The sequence below is a fragment of the Sprattus sprattus genome (genome assembly GCF_963457725.1).
Source record: "Sprattus sprattus genome assembly, chromosome: 6".
NCBI classification, from domain to species: Eukaryota; Metazoa; Chordata; class Actinopteri; order Clupeiformes; family Clupeidae; genus Sprattus; species Sprattus sprattus.
In genome coordinates this window covers 26,178,375-26,199,823 of record NC_137925.1, presented here as the reverse complement: position 1 = coordinate 26,199,823, position 21,449 = coordinate 26,178,375, and the positions used below count along the sequence as shown (strand labels likewise).

General features: G+C 43.5%; 1 protein-coding gene across 2 annotated transcripts in view; it reads right to left on the bottom strand.

Moving 5' to 3' along the window:
* Positions 1-3,317: 3,317 nt before the first annotated feature.
* Positions 3,318-21,449, bottom strand: part of gria3b (glutamate receptor, ionotropic, AMPA 3b) — a gene marked incomplete at both ends in the record, with an annotated part of 85,081 nt that continues 66,949 nt past the window's right edge. Inside the window, 5 exons of one of the 2 annotated variants that reach the window (XM_080840038.1) lie at positions 3,318-3,563; positions 8,568-8,682; positions 9,569-9,816; positions 18,439-18,637; positions 20,584-20,957. In XM_080840038.1, the coding sequence (XP_080696164.1) occupies positions 3,318-3,563; positions 8,568-8,682; positions 9,569-9,816; positions 18,439-18,637; positions 20,584-20,957 (1,182 nt within the window). Of the gene's footprint in view, positions 3,564-5,066; positions 5,182-8,567; positions 8,683-9,568; positions 9,817-18,438; positions 18,638-20,583; positions 20,958-21,449 lie in introns of both variants that reach the window. The other variant, XM_080840039.1, reaches the window with a different exon arrangement.

Sequence of the window (21,449 nt, the reverse complement as noted above, 5' to 3'; positions counted from 1 at the left end):
TTTTCCATTCTGTGTATGTCTTGAGATTTTTAGTTAGGAGGGTGTTTAAGTTACATTATGTAGATAATATAGCCCAGATTTGTAAAGGCCAGTACCAAACAGTACTGGTTATTTGTATACTCTCAAACACGAGCGTGCATCTCCATAGTTGGATTATGTTGTGTAGGCTGCTGTTGTAGTCAGTTTTATTCCGCTTTCATTTAGGTCTTCACTGCAGAATTACCTCTCGGTTAAGGTTGGACTAATGAGCATTGATGGGAATAATGCAGAAGGTGTTTAGATCCGTTAGCAGGAGGGACGAAGCTAGATTTAAACTGACCGTGCCAGCCTCCCCCCACTGACAGCGGATAAATCAGGCCCATTTTCAGGATGCCATGACTCCACACAACATTTCTGACCTCTTTGTCCATCGCCATATTGTACTTGCTAGATCTCAAATGGCAGGATATTCTCCATCACCTAAACTGCACATGCTCTCTGAATTTAAAGTAAACTGGCTCACATCTTTTCCATACCATACTTCATCTTAACACAATTATTAATTCCTCTGAAAAGTCTCCCCTCGTATTCTAAGCCAGCCTGCGCACCTGTTCGAATGAAGTATATTGAATTACGTCTGTGAAGCATATTGTATCTGTAAATCCCTCCACAATTAAGTCACAACCTAACATTGCAGCAGAGGTGACAGAACAAGCATACACTATGCTCTTACATTTCCTTCCTACACAGTAACATTGCATTCTGGGTGGTTGTGGGTCGTACATATTCTCACGTTTTCATCAGTTCTTGTGTACTGCAGCACTACTTCAACCTTTATATCAGATACACTGAGATGAGATACACATGCCAGCCTGGATCAGGAATGTCCAAATCGGACATCCATACAGTGTCTGTTTCTGCTTCGTCATTGTGTGTAGATGGATAGAGGGTAAATTGAATTGAATCCATTTTCAGACGAGTCATTTTAAACAGTCTGAAAGTGTTCTGAACGCCACTGTATGTGAAGCTATCCCTAAAGCATTGAGACAGTCTAACTTGCGAAGAGTAAAGTTGTAAATACAAATCATGAAGACAATAATATTTTCTATACATTTTTTTTATTTACAAAATGTATTAAAATTCTTTGTACAAGGCCTTGTTGATGAGGTTGAGTAAATTATACCCACACATGCATTTTCTTCTTCTTTTTTGTTCACACTAAGATGCTCGGCAAGTTGGTCTTTGCGGAGAGGTGCAGTTACAGAGTAGGGAGGGAGAGGAGAAAGAAACGGAAAATAAGGGCCAAAGAAAGAAAGAGGAAATGGCGTTGATCATCTACTGTTGACCTCCTAAAGACTTGTGTATTTTGCAGGGCTCATTAAACAATCACTAATCTTCACATGCAATTAAAAATGGGCAATCAACCACCCACTGGTGAATTCATTGTTTACTCAGACTTCGTAATAAATCTTTAAACAAATGTACATGTTTTTTTTTATTTCTTTGTCTCGTTTTTTTTTTTATACATTTCTCTATAGAAAACTATCTTTCCATAGTTTCAGGGTATCAATCGTCCGGCCCCAAATCCTATGAAATCACAGTTTTTTTCTGAAAATAAAACAAATGTGTACAGCAATATGTAAGTGTGCTAAGCATTTAAGACATCCCCTGTAATCACCTTGTATAAATCTATTCTTCATTTCCTCGGCAAGTCTATTTTTTTGTACAAAGTAATTCACCAAACACTAAAATGCTCATACAAAATTAAATCAACTCAGAGCTGGATTAAAATGTGCAATTATTTTGGGAGACTGCCAGGTAATCAAAATACTACATTTCTAGAGCCATTACTGTTATCCTTTTATGGACTGCACTTTATCTACATTTAAATCGTCAGCTTTATATAGTTCTTGTACAGTAGTTTTTGATTACAACTTAACTTAAAAAAAAAAAAATGCTAAATTCCTTTTTGTATGTTGGTGTTCTAAAGTCATCAGGATGTGTATGTATAAATGCGGTTGAGGCATGGGAGTGATTGTACCACATGATCACATAAGGGAATCTTTGTTTCGACACGTTGAATTCATTCAGTTGATTGTGTGTGTGCGTAGGAAGTATGGTGGCTCTTGAGGTCTCTTCTTCATGGCTTTGGAATCGTCACCTGTGTTCTTGCAGATGGATCTGAGGAGTTGGTCAGCAGCACCAGAGCTCGGCAAGAATCTCCGCGCAACACAAACCAGGCCTCATGCTAACCAGCAGCCTCGGATGAAATGCCACAATAATATATTAAGTTTTAATACTTTAAAATTCGGATAAATTGATTGTTTAATAAATTGCCACAATTAGGAAAGCAAATGTACAGTAAACGAGAGGAATAGTAAGCGTGTGAAAATGCAAATCAGACTGCCCAGAAACTTGGAAGTCCTTAATAAATTCCTTTAGAATGTAGAAAACCAAGAATTCTGCTACTTCTTTTTATCTTAAAAGAGGTTTGGCTGGCACTTCCAAAAATGTGCTAGGATTCCAGGTGATGGCTTCGATTCTTGGTTTCGTTCACAGATTAGATTACGTTAGCATTCCTTTGTTGGTGTGTATGTCTCAAGCGATGTCATATTACCGTGATGAGTTGCATTGTTGTGATTTGTTTTTTCAGAATGTTCCTTAAGGCACTAAAGGAAGCAAATGCAGTTCCACTCATGACAGACGCCTGCCATGTCATTAGATCACCACACCTTGTCCACAACGGCATTTTGGACTGGGCCTTGGAAATCTGGCTCTTCCAAGGATCCAGCCATCTTTGTAAGTTTTTTTTTTGTTTGCTTGCTTTTTTCGTCACAGTCATCAGGGATACTGCAAGTACTCGAAACTCATTGCGCCTGTTTTAGAGATGGGGGAAGAAATACCAAAAAATTAAGACTGTCAAGCAACAGTAAATCTTCAGTACATTTGAACACTATCTCTTTCAAAGCATATACACACAAAATCACATGCAGGTCTATTCATCTCATGGTACCATCTCAAATCACTTCAATTGGATATGTAAATTGATTGAAGATTGTTTCGAATAACAACTTTTCGGAGAAAAGAAATACTTCATGCCTGAGAGAATACAGTTTAACTTGGGGAAATAATAATTAAGTTCTCTGAATACTCCTCTTTTTATGAATCCATTGAGTTAATACCAACCCAAATTACAAGCAGAAAATATTTGTTGCTGTGTAGCACACAAACCACCACCGAATACAACAAACACACACACACGCAGAAACACACACACAAATACAAAGAGCACAGCACATAACATAACATGACATAGGACAGGACTATGAGCCATACCCCTAGATTTTAACGCTCTCTGTTCCATACACATTGTAGCCTTCTCGGTAAGTGGCAAAGTTCTGAGTGTTTGTAGGGGGAGCTGGCTTAAAGTTTTGGGCAGTCTTTTCGAGTTTCAACCTTTTGGATTCTGCTCGTGACTTGTAACAGAACTCTATTAAGGCCACCATCATTGCCAGCCCCAGCCCTCCAACCAGAATATAGAAGACTCCCGCCACATTACTCAAGCTGAGCGCACTTGTCTTGTCCTGAGGAAGTTGAAGAACATAGTTAGTATTCCTCAGAAGTGGAGGGGGGACTCTGCAAATGATAGCTAAATAAGAATAGCTGCAACCTACAGGATCTCTGTCAAGGGTCTCTAATTCAAACACCACACAAGGACTGCTAGCTCCTAAAGGGGAAACTATTGTCAATAATCTGTGTGTCCTCCCTGAGTCAATGTTCCTCTTGCTACCTCTGGCTAATCGTATTTACTCACGAGGCACTAGAACATTCGGAGGAGTGTGACACACGGCCCTGAGGCTCTAGCCGGCGATTAACGTTGACTTTTGATACATGTCTGGCTCTCTCGCGAAGGTCAGGCGTTGTGAGAAACCCCTGACCAGCGTGGCCAGACAGGTCTCCCACGGAGACCAGTCAACAGAAGAACGCTGCTCTGATGGTGAATGTAGAGGTCATGCTAAGCTACGCTAACCAATGGCTTCTTCATTCTGCGGGAAGCGGGTCAGTAACTATCAGGTCAAAACAACTCTAGCAAGCCCTGACTGCTGAACCTATGCAGATCGGTATGGTTGTGTTGTACTGGCTAAACAAATCTAGACATTAATATTTTGACATGTTTACTAAATCAAAAAGGGGTTATTTTTAAAAGCCGAGTCAAACCATTCTGCTGCTGTTTACCTCCCAAACTTATTGATTAAAAATTTGTTCATAAGAGTTTTACTATTTGCTGTTTAACCCTATGAGTTCTGAACTGGGGCTACAGGTTATTTGGAGTTGACTTTCTGCAATCTGTTTACCTCAGAGGGTTAATAAACAAGTGTATTATATTCTTCAACTTCATGTAGAGTGCAAACTTAATGTTGGCACTGTGACACTCCTGTTTCACAGAAGACCTATTCGAACACCATGCTGCCATGGGTCCTAACAGGCTCTGTAGAAGCAGCGTGTCACACTGGAACATTTAATTTGTTGTTCACACCACATGAGGAGAAAGAATCTAATAGACATATTTCCATGCAAATAAGTAACAACGCTAATAAATCAAAATTTTAATTAAAAGTTTGGTAAATTAAAAACAGCAGCACAATGGTTATTATGTCATGAATATCAAGTGTAAGATTAGCAAAAAATAACACTTGTATATAATAATAATTCAAACTATTTGTCATTGGCACTCTTTACAACTCCCCACACGTGCTATAGCAGCCGGTTTATCATTAATAGAAATGTATGTATCATAATGGTGCTTCATTTAAAAAAAAGTATGGCAGCACATACAGTGATAAAATGTTTTTGCTTTCAAAAAATTATACTATTTCAAGTGGGGGGTATGGTGCAACTCTTTCGGCCACTCAAAGTTTGTCTAATTACAGTGGCAAAATAATAAAAAAAATGTCATTAACTGTATTTTTACATTAAAAAAAAATGAGGAAAGATAGATATCTGAATTGTGTTTTTTTTTCTTTGCATATGAACAATACGTCAAAATGCAATTTTGGAATCAGTACAAAAGACCTGCAGCGACTGACCTTACTTCCAGAGTCCTTGGTTCCACATTCACCCTTATCGTACCACCATTTGTTTTTCAGCTTGGCTAAGATGCCTTGTTCACTGAGTTTCAATACTGCAAGGTTTACAGGAGTTCTTCACGTGGGAAATAACATAAATAACATCATATTATGTTATTTTATGTTATTCAATTCTTAACTACTTCATACTTTACAAAGCGATAAAGCAGGACTCCTGGCCATTTTAACATCACAAACTGCAGGCAAGCTAACTATTACCTTCACCAGAGCTAAGCTAATGTGCCAGGGCCTACCCATATCGCTTTGAGTAATCGGCAGACACTGTTAACAGGAACAGGAACAGGCAGGGACTGAAGATACAACCTGCAAATCTATAAAGGCAAAGGAAATGCATTTGTGGGTGTCACAGATAACCAGATGACCTCCGGGGGTGATCTAACTGGAACCCTCCACTGACTGACAGACAACAAGAAAAAGAAACACCAGTTCTATTTTGCTGAGGAGAGTTGTACCTTTTTGGGGAGAAAAAAAATCACTGCATGTTTAAAGTTCTTCAGCTGGCATGATCGTCCTGTAAGAGGACTGTCTGACTGAAGTGTCATGAGGGATGTTTTTTTCAGTAATCCTGATGGAAGTGGAAGATCTGAGCCAAATGTTCTGTAAATAATGTGTCTACTGAGTAAAGGGTCAGACCAGAATGTCATATGAATATGATAATCTACAAAAAAAAAATACATATTTCTCTTTTTATGTCACTACCACTTTATTTCTGCTGCTGTGAATTTGTTTGTGTTAATGATTTTATTTACAAGGAAATGTGCCCTGTTCTAAGTGTCTGCGAAGAAATTGTGAGGCGGCAAATTAAACGGTAAATCTCTTCTGATACGTATGGATCTGCTGGCTGAAAATTGCCTTCCCCTCCTCGATGGCCACTTGTGCTCTGTGCTTTAACTTCATTTCTTTGTTTTGGCCCGGGGAGACATTGATTAACAATGTAATTATCCTTTAAGTGTTAAGTGTGAGAGGAGTGAGAGGAGCCATCTGGAAGACGGGAGCAGGCTGCCTAAAGGCAAAATGGAGAGAGAGGAGGCTTTGAGTTGAGAGGCTTTTTTTCCTCACAGGTATCTTGTTTTTTTTCCTCTCTTTCTTTGTGTCTTTCCTCCTTTAGTTCATAGCCCCCACACACACACACACACACACACACAGCTGGCTGTTTTGGCTGGGTCCTGAGGAGCTGCCGCAGCCTGAAAACACCAGGTTCATGTACAAGCTGCCCACGGACTGCAGTGCGCACAGAGGCCAAGGTAGGCTTGATCTCACCGCACAACTAGGGGGGAAAAACAATAACAGAGAGAGAGCTGGAAGAGAGCATGTGATTATGAAAGCCCACACAACCTCCACCAGGTCTGCTGTCTCCTCTGTGCTCCCCCGCCCAAGGCATGGAGCCTCTGCGTTGGGGAAAAGGTTCACCTACATGCTGAGTGTGCCGTTTGCTAGGGTGGGATTATGCCCAGACCCCAATTTTCAGGATGAAATGAGGTGTTTGCGTGCAGCCGTTTCTTTCTTTCATTTGCCAGTCACGTCCGACTGGTTGGGAACCTGAGCAAAAGTAAGGATTTATGTCTTTGCAGAGTGTCATGTTATTGAGCATTCTGCCGTGGGGAGCAGAGCTATTTGGGATCCATCAATGAAGATCAATACAATTTAATCACTGATGCCTTCTCTGACTCACTGACCAATCAAAGCTCATGAGTAATGCTGATTGGTTACATATTGTCCATTTGAGATTTAATGAGGGTGCAGCAACAGGAATAAACTGATCCGTACCATACACCAGATAGATAACATTAACAATACTACTTTATATTCTATTCTATTTCTATTTATGCATTTATGCATACACTACACATAATATGATATAATATAATAAACATAATGTAATATATTATAATATAATGTCATATAACATATGATATTATATTATATTGTATTATATCGTATTATACTATATTATAAATAGACATAGAATTAACCAATTGACAAATAAGATCTCAACATCATTATGCTGAAAGAATACGTTCCTGTGTTTCCAAAACGGTTAAGCCATGTGTATGTTTCTGTGACGGAGAAGAAAGCTGTTGACATCTCTACTAATGTCTGCATTTGGATTTGGCTTGCACTCCCATTTTCATCCTGGAAATGTGAGGTCATATGTGTGAGGATGACTGCAGTGGAGCTCTGGCGAAAATAACAAAACAGAGAACTTACCACAAACGTCCTATAAAAAAAAGTTAAAAATAAAGACAACATTCTTCTTAGCATTGCTCTTACTTGATAACAGTGAATCAAGTGATTGAATGGAGGCTTGTTAAAGTTCCATAGAAATGGATTTCTTTGCAATCATCAGGTATGTGAAAGTATCAGGTGAAATATACTGTACTATATGAGAGGGATTCCCCATTCATTACATTGGCATTCCTTCAACAGTATTTTTCTCCCTCCTGATTGGCGTGGAACCAAATGAAGGACAGATTTTTAAATGAAGTCCTTCAAATGAAGTAGTGATTTGTAACACCGATGAGAGGTGGTTTAAATGACTGCGTGTGGCAGCCACTCGGATTAGAATTCTCACGTGTTCCTGCAATGCTTAGTCCCCTCAAGACTCCGCTGTTCGCCTCGCCTGACCGGACTGCCGCGGCTCAACCGCCGCTCCGCCTGCACGCGCCCTCACTGTGAGGAGCAGTCCGAGGCCTCTCTAAACGGCGAGCCGGTCTCTGGAAGACTCCAGAACAGAGGCTGTTTGCATCCAATCTGCATCTTAAGCGTTCGATTGGAGGTATGGATGAGAGTTCATCCAACCCTTCCCTTCCCTCTGTACAAAAAAATATCTTCATGGAATAAACCGTTTTTTCGTCATTATTTGAAATTCTGACGATTTCCTCCGTGATCCCCTGTCCTGCTGTGGAGACGAGATACTGTACTGTAGCCCTTTGAGATGGGAAACCTCTCGACAGTACGTTTTGTCTTTCCGGTGAAGTCTCGTTCCATCAGCATTCTGCTCCCCTGCAGAAGGTAAAGGAAGAGCTAACTTTGTGCCTCCCTTTGCCTCAATGCAGGGCAGCGACAGCTCATTCCCCTGGCAGCTCCCTCTTTCTCATTTCCAGTTGATTGCTCAGCAGTGCTCTCTCTGTTTCTCTCCCTCCCTCTGTCTCTCTCTCTCTCTCTCTCTCTCGCACCTAAGCCACACTACTTCTCATTAGAGCTAATGTAACAGCATTTGCTACAATCTCCTCAGGCAGACAAAATCTCACTGGTCTTTTTCTCCCTCCGTTAGTCGAGTCAGGGTTCTTGGTTGGATCTTAAATGGGTAGATATGTAATAAGCACGCACTCAAAATGCCGCCTTAGGCAGCAGGCGTGTTCCTTCGTTTCAGTTCAGACATAACAGCCTTGCCGATTACTCTGCACTATGGTACCCGATTTTGGTGACATTGAGGCTGACCTTGGAGTCACCTCCCCCGCTGCCGCACTCTCCCTTGTCGTACCACCATTTGTTTTTCAATTTGTCCAAGAGGCCTTGCTCATTCAGTTTTAAAACTGCCAGGTTAACAGCATTTCTTGAAACGATAAAACATAACTTGTAAGAAAATGCACAGGTCCGTGAGAAATCTAATGCATAGTGATAGTAGTAGTAATAATAATAGTAGCGATAGTAAATAGTGATAATACTACTACTAATAGTGGTTATTATTGTAATCATCATAATTATCAGTAATCAGAATGGTTATTGAAAGAGCACGAAAGGACAATTTGGTAAATAATTTTAACGAATATTATGAAGCAAAGAAAGTGTTAAATATTAAAGGTGGCATGGAGGGTTACGTTGCTTAAAACTGAAGTGTGCGGGATGGGGACACTCGTCATTGAGAAGAAAAGTAACAACAACAAACACCATGCAATTAACATTCGTCACAAGTGACAGCGCAGCTTTTACAAGCTAAATTGAAAAACTGTTGAACTGTTAAATTAAAAGTGACAACACAACAGTCAGGAAAGACAGCACACAAGACAGGAGGAAGGATCGAAAGGAAAGAGAAAACAGTGAGAGAGACACAGGACGTGGAATGGTTTTTAACTTAACCCTGACACTAACAAGTAAGATTGATTTCAAATAGAAAAAAATAACTCACAAACACATAGAAGAAGAAAACGATAAAGATAATAAGAATTAATCTTGATATCAAAGCACAGTTAAAAGCATCATACCGTTACCTTTCCGTGTTCATTCACAAACAAATAACGTTAGAAGAAGGGGAAGAAAAAATAAGAAAAAGAAGAAGAATTAAAAGAAGAGGATGAGGAGAAGGGGGAGGAGGGAAAAAAAAGAAGAGGAGGGAGAAATTGAGAGTAGAGAGGAGGAAGAAGAGAGATGACAACAGGAGACATCAGGGTAGGTGGAATACTATAACAACATGGAGGACATTGTTATATTATTCCACCTACCTTAATGCTGAGCCTTTGGGGGTCGCCACACCATAGCCCTTAGAGTCGAGGTTTCCGCCCACTTTCATGGTGTCGCACGGCTTCCGCTGCTCGATGTACTCGTTCATGGTGGACTCGAGAAGAAAGGCGAACTTGCCCTTCGACTTTCGCACCCGCGCCACACCGTCAGGTGTTGTCTTTGCAAACACAGAGGGCTCAGCAGATTTCATGTATGACCACATTTTCTCATACACTGCTATTTTGGAGCGCTGCATGGGGGGAGAGAGGGGGAGAGACAGAGAGAGAGGAAGACCGTTACACATCGCACAAGCAGCCATGTCTTGGCAGGGCATTCAACAAGATAGATTTGGTAAGAGATTAAGCATCTAATGAATATGACCACTGGAGTATGAGATGAAGTCTGCTTGGAGTTTCCTTGAAATATTTAGCGATTTACACTAAACTATACTCTTTGATTTTCTTGAACTGCCTCCGGAAATATCTGACCCAAACCCTGTTCAGCAGTGTAACACAGTGTTCAGACTCAACACTTCAGAATACTGTGTCTAAAATGGACAGGTTTATGCATATTTACCCAGCAGAAGCATAATACACTCATATCACTCACATTGAAATCTGCATTTTTCTTTCAAATGTTGTCCATATATATACTCTCCTCCATCAGGTTAACTATACTTCATAATAACACTCACCCATGAGCAAAATGCTTTGGTCAATGAAAGAAAAGGAGAGAAAGAAAAGGCACACAGGAGACGAAACACAACATGATTTAAGAGGCGAACTCAGCAAATAAGGACCCATTAGACGTCTGCTTTGGCGTGAAGCGCATTAACAACACAGCATTGTCTTATTTATTGCATGGGCAGGGATGGAATCTGCTCCTAGGCTAAGTGCAAGGCAGGGTGGAACTCGCAGTCGCATTCATTTGATCTGCTCTTACGCTGCGGCAGAATGGCGACTGGGGTTTAGGAGCACGGGTAGGCTGCCAGTAGAGCCCGGCTTTGGACAAGCTGTTGGCATGGCGACATAAATTAGAGACGCCTCTGTGGTGGCGGCAGGGGAGCCGTCACCCATCACCCCCACCACCACGCCAAGGACGCTCGGGACGGCATCAGGAGACGATGCTCCCAAATCAACCGTGACGGTTCCCTTGGATTCTGGGCAGAAGGAGTTTGAAAGTTACGTCCGTCTACAGACAGACACACACACACACACACACACACACACACACACACACACACACTCACACAATGGACCTGCAAGCATGACGCATCACCAACAAACTGAATTTCAAATAAGCTGGCCCTTCTAGTTGAATGGCTTGATAGGGCATTTCAAAAAAGTCTCGAAAAGAAAGGAGGGAGAGAGAGAAAGAAAGAGAGAAAACAGAGAGAGATGGAGATGTAGACAGAGAGAAGAGGGAGAGACTTTGCATATTTTGCACCCCGCTGTGAGTCATGAAATGAATAGTAACGAGCAGAGGTTAAACTCACTGTCCCACTGCATAATCTGAAATGGACTATATCTGCCATATTTTATTCTAAGCCTCCTTTAACAGAAAGAATGTACTGTAATTAGTGTGACTCAGCTCAAAGTGTTGCTCACAGTGTTGTTCTTGCCTCTCCGTATCACTCTCGCGGTTTAAAGATGAACAAAGCATCCTCTAATACACACTGCTTAAAACTGAGGCCGCAGAGAACATTATGAACAATACATCATGCTAAGCAAAACAGATCCATTATCCTTGACGGAACTGACAACATGCATTCCATTAAATGATTTCCAACCATCCATCATAAGCCAAGGGGTCGGTCTGAAAAGACAAAAGCATGCGTGCAGGTAGTATCAATCAAACACGTGCAGAGCCCATGCCTGTAATTCAGTGGATATAAAAAAAAAAGTGTGAAATTCCGCCTCGGATGCCAGCGCAGGACTCAGATGTTGGAGCCGACGTTTGCAAATTTGGAAGGACGCTAGCTGGAGGACGATGATGTCCCCGCGGTGCCAGGCCTAACTAGCGGTTGTGAGGCAGTTCGGCCTAATGCAGCATTCCCCCAAATCCGCAGGGATATTTACAGAGGAGAGAAAAAAGTCTGGCATTGATTAGTGCAGGCTGAGACAGTGCTGCCTCCAGCTTTATGAAGTCAATTCATCAATACGAGAGTGGGACGGGTGCAACAGGAGCCTAAAGGAGCCTCATCAGGAGCTGGACCGAGCGCTCGGAGGAAATTCGGAAGGGAGGGTGGAGAGCTTTGAATGAGGAGTAAGACACAATGAGACGCTCAATGAGAGGGCCTCTCTCAATGGGGTTGTCCGCATACCGCTGTAAGGCAGCCATTTTAAAAACTCAATTAGATGTCATGAATCAAAAGCGGCAATCGTTGCTTAATGACATTAGTGGGAGGAAATGACAGTATACATTGCCAAGCAAGGCCTCTTATTTTAATAATCCCCTCTGTAGTCATCCTCAAGGCCTCGTCATATTTTCAAGGTAATGTAATGGGGAGGCTTTAGGCCAGTGTTTACTTTCAAAGCGGCATCACCACATTCCAGTACAAACTAGGGCTTTTCAGGGGATTGTGAGCTGGCCTGATAACAAGGGGCCTCAGACAGGGAGAGGGATGTCAGTCTGACAGAGCGGCTAGCGCTGACTGGGTCCACAAGGACTATATGGGTAAAGAGAGAAAACACTTCAGATGTGATTTCCACTGGTCTCGCACGCACCCGCCTCCTAGCGCTGTCGTGCTCTGGCTACGCAGGTCTCTCTGCTGAGTGGAGGTCATTTGGCCAACACCCCCCCCCCCCCCACACACACACACCCCACCCAGCAGGACAGCGGCCAGCGCACACATCAGACTTTTCAACAGACTCTTTTGAGTATGACAGCGATGACATTCCAGTGGCAGTGGGCACAATCTAACTGCTGCCAGTCTGACATGGGGAGGGGGGGCAGAGGGGGCAGGAGGGAAACAAGGGTATTACTGCCTAGACAGGCAGGCTGGCACGAGTGCATGTTGGGTTAACTGTGGCACTCCACAGCCAGGCTACACACAAGCCACCCAGCTACTGCAGATGACCAAGCTTGCCTCAGTCTCCACCCAGCTACTGCAGATGACCCAGCGTGCCTCAGTCTACTGCAGATAGCCCAGCGTGCCTCAGTCTCCAAAGCCTAAAGGCCACAATGAAGGCCTCATGCTAACACTGCACTGCTAACACTGAGCGCTAAGCTCATGGGGTGAACGCACTGGTGACCTCATACATAGATGCATGAACATAGTGCAGCAATGGTAAACTCAAATAGAATTAAAAAGAAAATGGCTCTTGATAAATCCCTCTTTCCCCAATGCAGAGCTTAGCAGATCTGTGTGTGTCTGAGTTAAAGTCAACACTTCGGAGCTGCTGCACTGCAAGTCTTTGCTTTTTTCTGCAAAAAACACATGACTGCTTTGAAACAGGTGGGGAGAGATAAGAATCTTTGGTTTGGTGTGAAGACAGGCTGGCAGCACAGCATGGAGAGTTCCAAACATAAATACAAATACATAAATCTATGGGCCATCTGTTCAGATATCTTTTCTCAGTGCAAGTCGAACACTTTAAATGCTCCATCTAGAGCGGTAACCATGTTTGGGCTGTCTGTTAAAAAGGAGGGAACTAAGTGGGAAAGACAAGCAAGGGTAAGAAAGAAGCAAAGTCAAAGGGCATTTCCGTCTTCAACATTAATACCCTGATAATCTGTATTGATTTTGCGTTAGGCAACCTTTTCCCTGGCGCTGCCCGCCTGGCCTGCCCGGCAAACAAGCGAGGCGTTTATCCTGCGGCATTGCAAGCCGCTTTCATCATGCTCTCTGCCTCGCCGAGCACCGCGGTTCAAAAGCATCCGTAAAACATTAGAGAGCTCCTCTTTCAACTCAACTTTTTTACTTTCATATTATTGAGTTTCAGGACATTAGCGCTGCCTTGGCAGAATCTCCCTGTATCGCAGCCATGCAGAGTGGGAAAGGTAGGGCTCCAGAGGGTTGTATTGTCATTGATGTGCACATGCCTGGAATACCAAATGACGGGCTCTGAGCCTCAGACCTTGATGCCAATAACTTAGGCGCTGTCTTTTATGCCGTAGTTCTTTTCTTCCCTTTTTTCTTTCTTGCTTTTTTTTCTCTTTTCTTTTGCTGCCGTTTCAGTTCATCTGGTGTTAGACGAGGGCCTCTGAAGGGACCGCTCCCATTTGAAGGCTTATTCCTCCTTTCAGACGAGCTTGTCATTGCTTTTGTCAGGTGCCTCCCTTTCTGCAACAAGGCTCTAATCTGGGTTGTAAAAGCTGACCCTTTCAGTGGACGCACCCTGAGATGAGTCACAAGGAGGGCAGTCACCTTTGATGCCCTCAACGCTCAGGTTTATTTACAGACCCGTCAACGTCGTTAGCTCATCTTTAACAGCCATCATCTTCAATGCATTCCATTTTTCAACATTTTCACATTTGTATTCTCCGAATGACCCTATGGGGTCAGAGAAAATGGCTGACATCACATTTTATTTTATTGGTGCCGCCGACTGGTTTATATAATGTATAAGTTATAGTGTCCCTGTGCCGTAATTGCTCAGTTGTGAAATTGATTTTCACGCTCAGGGAGGTGAAAGAGATCCTGCATTGAGGTTTCCCGATTTTCATTTTCTACCTATTATGGTATGCATGGGGAAAGACGTGGGGGAAGAAATAATATATAAGCCGGGGGAGCCAATGTGGTTTTTCTTCTGCCCACATTTGCCATTCATTATTATAAAGCTCTTGAATTATGCATAGAACATGAAAGGTGGTTTGATGGTCACACATCTCTCTCTAAAAAAATATCGATCAAATATGTAAGACCATGCCCACTATTGTAAAGTATTTAAACTCGTGGGTGTGGTTTTAAAAGTCCATTCCATTGTACATGCTCGCAGTAAAACAGGAGTTTGATATATTTCTATTCTTAGCCTCCTACGCAGTGGCAGTTGTGGCATGAACTGTAGGTAAAGCTGCGATGATGTGGGCTGAACTGTACAGCCATAAAACAAAAACGTAGAGAACTGCAGAGAGTACTTTGTAGGGCTGTTCTATTAGTATGGATGTGGTGTGTGCAGTGCCCGTGCTGCTGCTGTCGGAGGGAAGCCTGGCAGAGCCTGCGGTCCCGCGTTGGTTTACGGGGCTCTCCGTGGGAGTTTCCTCACCAGCTGGCTCCCTTTATAGGAGGGACAGATGCAGACGCCTAGAGGGGCTATCGATCAGAAATAAAGCTCTTCTTCCTCATCCTCCCTCCCCGCAGAAAACAGGCCTGCATCTATCAAGTGCCTTCTCTTGAACGCTAGTGGCGTAGACTGTCTGAAGGAGTTCGTAGGCGGTGTTGCAAACGGCCACCCTTTCCTTTCAAGCCTTGGCGTCTGCGAGCGAGCTGGCACAGTGACCAAATGAGGACAGATAAGGGCGTACCTTTGCTCCCCTTGTCCAACGTGACAAATCGAGAGACGCTCGGAGGTGGACGGGTGAGTTATGTGAGTTATTGGGGTTCCAGGGCCCACCGGGGAGACGGGTCACTCCCTGAAGCTGCCACTTGTGAATTACAGTACAGCATTAGGGCAGTTGAGGGCTCTGAACATGGGTGGATTTATGGGGCAATGCAGGGATACCAACACACACACAGCTTTATGGGACGAAGGATCTATGCAGGGATACCAGCACATACACAGCGCATGTGGCTTTGGTTCTAGAGGAGACTATCTAGAATATGAAGCGCCATTACACAGTATTTGAGCTTTATGAAAATGTACTCCAGTTCTCAAGCCTTATGCCATTCAGCCAACTCAGAGGGAGTTTTCATTAGCATTTTTTCCCATAATAAGCTTGGCCACGCTTTGCTCTGGGAGGTTAACTATCTAACCTCGTGAAGGTGTTTAATGACCGTTCCTCTGGGTACCCCGGTACAGTTGTCATGCACTCTGAGCATGGTGACAAAGGAGAAAAAATAAATCATCAAATCTCCCGTTGTGTGTTCGAGGGTGGCTCACCCTGAGCACCTCCTGTTGTTATGCGTGAGGTTTCCTGCGAGGGCACTAGGTCCATCTGCTAAACACTGTGATGAATACCCTACTGATCCTCATATGGCTCACACACGAGCCGCCGACATGCTGTTTGGATGCCAAGTGTCTTTGTGAGAATGTGAACACACAATGTGTTTCACACGTCAACAACTTCAGCGCAAAAAAATTATAAATAGAATACTGGGCAAATACTGCGAATGGAGTTATGTCAAAGATGATGACATATGTCTAGTTCAGAATGTTGTGCCTCATTTCTTTTTTCCATCTGGTTTCTGCCGTATGGGTCTAATTAAACCGGAATGTATTTCCTGAAAACAGATCTAAAAAAAAGACTTGAGCCTCCATTAATAAGGGTTTTTTCCTTCGACAGCCCTCTGCAGTTTTAATTAAAAGTCCCCTGGAAAAGCAGTTCACACATGTCATTTCAGACGCCAAAGCTTTGAGTGTAACTAGGGCACTCATTATATAGAAAATGTGGAATCGGCAAGTCCCCAACCATCCCATCAGTTATCTCACACAAACCTTTAATGACACGAAAACAGCCTGCCACGCAGACCTGGAATCGACATAACTCTTCCAAGAAACAAGCCCAGACAACACAATGTTATAAGGCAAAGCTGAGCCTCTGACACCTACACACGTTGAGTCTTTGAACACTCGACATTTTCTCACTTTGTGCTTACTGCTTCGACTGTCTATTTTACTGCTTTTAACATCAATACTATTTGCTGAAGAATATTGAAGAATATGTAGAAATATTAATATTTTTAGTATACTATAGCGTCAAATATGTTATGCATCTAAGAGCTTAAATATGGAAAACATAGCTGGATATTAGTCAGATGCTATGTTCTTTCTGATCATCATCAAATTGATTACTCATCAGAGAATGGCTCGATGCTTGCAAGCGAAGTTGCAAGCGTGTTATAAGCACCTCAAAGCAATAATACGTTGCACCTTCTGACGTTAATAGAAGGCTTTAATGTTTTTTCTACCGTGGCATTTCGAATCGCCCAGAAGAGCGCCCTGTACAGAGATAGAAGAGGCCGGGCCGCCTCTCGTCTGACCATTTCAGAGAGTTAATTTCTGCTTTAATTGCGGTGGTGGAGCCGCCGAGGCCGTTGGACATATTGCTTACTTCATCTCCCTGGTCTCTCGAGGCAAACGCTGACCCCCAGGGCCTCTTCTCATCAGGTCCAATTTGCCGGCGAAGTAAAACCAACTAATTATATTTGCTGAGTTGACCTCTCCGAGCGAAAGGATGAGGTTGCGAGTTTTGATGGTTCCTAGCACCTCTCAGGCACGGGGCCTGCTCATTATTTTAGTCGCTCCCCAAGCACGACTTAGTCCAAGGTTGTTCGACACCACCTGGTGCACAACTTGCAAAAAAGTCGCATGAAGTCAGAGGGGGCCAGGTGTTGCGTGACAAGAATTCTGCAAGCATTAGTGACCGTCTCCATTCCCCTCCCTGCTTTTTCGCCTTTTTTGCCGATAATTAGCAGCCTGCCGATTAACCTCTGTTAGGTTCCCCATGCCAACATAAAAAGGCTACGGCCTTTCAAACACCTCGGCCAGACCACACATAACAAGCCGCCCACTCTGGTAAACTCCATGAAGAGTCAGCTAAGGGACGAAACTCTGCAGGAGACGGTTGCCGTCTCGCATCTTTCCGCTCGCAGCTCTATGGGTGTGTGATTGACATTGCACCGGTGGTTGTCAGTTGACTGTGATGGAAGGTTGTCTTATGTTGTCTAACCCATCACTGCAGCCAATCATATTTTCAGGGGCTTTGCAGCCAATCATATACTCAGGGGCTCTGCAGCCAATCATATTTTCAGGGGCTCTGCAGCCAATCATATTGTCAGGGGCTCTGCGGGCTCAACAGTCTGCAGCTGGGTGTGCCAATCACAGGTTTCCCCAGCACCATCTTTGAACATCATCGACTGCGCGTCTCTCAACACCATGGATGTTACAGCTGGGGTAAGAAATCAATCTTAACCTCGTTTTTGTCCCTACAAATAGTGTGTTTACATTTTGTGCCAGTAGGATTTGCAAGTTTTCTCTGACTCGAGTGTCAATTTCCGGCTGGTGTTAAAATTCCATTAAAGTGGTTAGGGAGCATGCAGCTCACTGGGACCGTATGTGACACTTTAAGCGTCGCTTTTGCAAAGTGCACAAAAACACTGCACGATAAACCCAAAACAAGATTTAGTATGACAAGTATGACAAGATTGGGTTTACATCTCCGTCTCTAAAGTTTGCCATCAACAGAAATATGGAAACTTGGTGCAAATCAGATATGGAACTAACTGCATAATGTAGTTTCATACATGATGCTATAATATGACGCTACCTTGATTAACGATGCAGTCTGTGATTTGGTTTTGCCAAAAAGGTTATTGATATTTGTGCTCAACAGCCAATTACATTACACCCCCTCCCTTCCGTGCTCCTGAAGCTCAATGCTGATTGGCTGGGATTGTTTATGAGCCACTAAGTTTGTTTCCCATTTACAGACCATTTACAGACCCAGGACTGTGTTCAAACACCAGAGTTTTTTTTTTGAGTGCACACACTGAACAGACGGCTAGAGAGCCAAGAGGAGCAATCCACTGAATTTGACATAAGGTATATGGGTTTAGAATTGCAGACCTCGCCTTTAATATTTGAAAATAAACATAAAAAAGGTCACAACGCCTATTGGTCGATGCAGATTTTATACTGACCGGGTTCTTCCTATTCCGCATTGAAAATATCGTTAATCAGAGATGAGTGTGTCACACAACGCAGGAACTCACCCTAAAAAACTCTTTGGTGGAGCCTGAATCCAGAGTTCCGTAGGCAATCTCTGTTTGTTTGGCGAGATCCTCCGCGCTCTCAATGGGGGACACCATTCTCTCTACCGTGAGGAAAGCAGCAAGATTGGCCGTGTAGGACGAGATTATGATGAGAGTGAAAAACCACCAGACGCCTCCAACAATTCTCCCTGACAAGGACCTGAGAGAGATAGAGCGAGGGAAGAGGAGGTGGGGGGGAGGGAGCGGGGGGGGTAGTTAAACAGAGAGATGGGAGCCAGAGAACAAAAGAGAAGGTGTGTTAACACTCATCCACCTACACACTAAAGAGAAGCACAATTAACTTCAACAAAAACACAGCTGCTTTCTTTCCATTCCACCTCTACCTTTCCCTGTGGTTACATCGAATATTATGCTGTATACAGTCTTCCTGCAATCACACACTGAATCTGTCATCACTCTACACTAAAACAACGATAAAACAACTTAAGGAGCTAAATCAGCACGGGAACACAGTTTTACAGAAAGTAGAGATGTTGAAAAACATTCAATCCCAAGACATATACACAACACACACACACAAGCGCACACACACACACACACACACACACACACACACACACACACACACACACACACACACACACACACACACACACACGCACACACACACACACACACACACACACACACACACACACACACTCACTCACTCACTCACACACATAACTGAGTTTTGAGAGCAGTCCTCTAACACTTAAACTGGTGGTGAGAGCAATCAGTACATATGGGCTTCAGATACCTCATGATGGCCTGTCATGATGGAAGACATTCTGCTGTCAAAATGATGCATGCCTTGACAAATTGATAAAAGATTTACACTGCACACAGTTTAATGGACACTGTCATTAGCTTAGCACAGCCATCCTACTTAACTCCCCTTCCCCAGGAGGATATTCCCCCACAGCCTTCTGCTGAACTCGCTCACGCTGGCCTTGCCCAACAGTATGGGTGGGAACTGATAGGATCTTATTGGAATATGTGTCGGGCCACGTGACAGCACAGACATAATTTCTGAGTGGTTTTAGGGGGTCAATTTTAATCTCGGCCATAAACCTTGGGGGAAAAGCACAGTGCCCCAGGATCATATATTAAAGGGACCATACTGATACAGAGATTTTAGTAAGTGCAGCCACAAAATCTGGAATTGTACTGTCTGATAGCATTGAGTGCTAAACATACAAATTATTGAGACAATTAATCAACTTGTTTTGGGTGAGGTGACAACCCTGTAAACAGTATTTTTTTGATCATTTTATCATGAAGTCATGATGCACTAATGATGTCCAATGTAGCCAACGCAGTATAAATATTGGATTTTGAATTAAAATGTCAAAACGGCTATTAAAAAAGATTGAGCATGTCATTCAGCCACATGGAATATAGCATTTACCCAAGTGAGAGAGAGCGTAAGAGAGAAAAAGAGAGAGAGGAAGTGAGAGAGAGTATGCTAGGCTTTTCAAAAGGTACAGTATAACAAAAACCAGCAATTACAGCCAACACAATGCAGGCTGTAAACTTCCCTTGCTGCTGTCAGGCAGGTGAAATTAGTTTTTTTAAAGCTCTTTTGATGCACATTTAAAACACCCAAATGGAAGTAAGATGGGCCATTTGGAAAAGCAGATAGAGTATTAACCCAGCGGGCTCTACCGACCGCCACAGGGCGCTTGGACACTGCAGGTCAAACTCAAAAAGGCTGCTGTGTGGTAACCCTGAGAGAAGAGAGAGAGAGAGAGAGTAAGAGAGTGAGAGAGAGATAGAGGAGAGAATGAGAGAGAGAGAGAGAAGAGAGAGAAAGGAGAGAGAGAGGAGAGAGATAGAGAGGAGAGAGAGAGAGAGAGCTGAGCGGATGCAAGCAAGAAGAGGAGGCCCCCCCCCAAACACCCACCTTGGAGAGGTATCACACACACACACACACACACACACACACACACACACACACACAGACACACGCACACATACACATACACATACACACACACACACAGACACACACACCCACACACACACACACACAGACACAGACACACACACACACACACACACACACACACACAGACACACACACACAGACACACACACACACACCTTGGAGAGATATCGCAGCCCTGCTGCATGAAGGCCCCCAGGGAGAACCACAGGCTGTTGAAGATCCCAAAGTCGTTGGGCGGGTCGGGAGGCGTCTGTGGGTCTTTGGTCTCGTCCTGCTCGTCCAGGTGCCACTCGTAGGGGCTGAAGCGACTCACGAGGAACAGCACAACGCTCACGCCGATGTAGGCGAACACGATGCACATCCAGATCTCATAGGCCAGCGGGTCCAGGAAGGAGAACACGCCAGGCTTGGATTTTTGCGGCTTCTTGATCATGATGGAGATGCCCAAGCTCATGAATGGTTTGGAAAAGTCAATCATTTCCTCTCGCACCAGGGTAATAGTCAGAGGCGCGACGGCTATATCAGCCCTCTGGAAACAGGAACATGTATATCATGCGTTAGTCCTCTGGAAACAGGAACATGTATATCATGCGTTTGGCCTCTGGAAACAGGAACATGTATATCATGCGTTAGTCCTCCCCCTCTCCCCCGCGTTCAGAAGCCTCGTCAAAGCTGCACACATTAGCATTTTTTCACAAGAAACTGCAACTGCTGATAACAAAGCTAATTACTTTTGAGAAGAGCACTAATTTTCCCAGTGGTGACTTGGGAGGAGCCGGGCAATGCAGGGGGACTTCAATGCTTTTACAGCACATTTGTGAAGCGTATTAATTTGGAGGACGTCAGATGAGGGCGAGAGGCTTCCTTTTCAAATCATTCCATGTTTATGAAACGGCAAGAAAAGACAGAATAATGGGAGTGGAATGGAAAATGAGCATTGCCTCACCAGATGGCCATTTTCCTCTGAGCAAAACCTCAAAAACCTTTCCTTTCAGGAAACCAGGCAGCTGCCATCAAAATC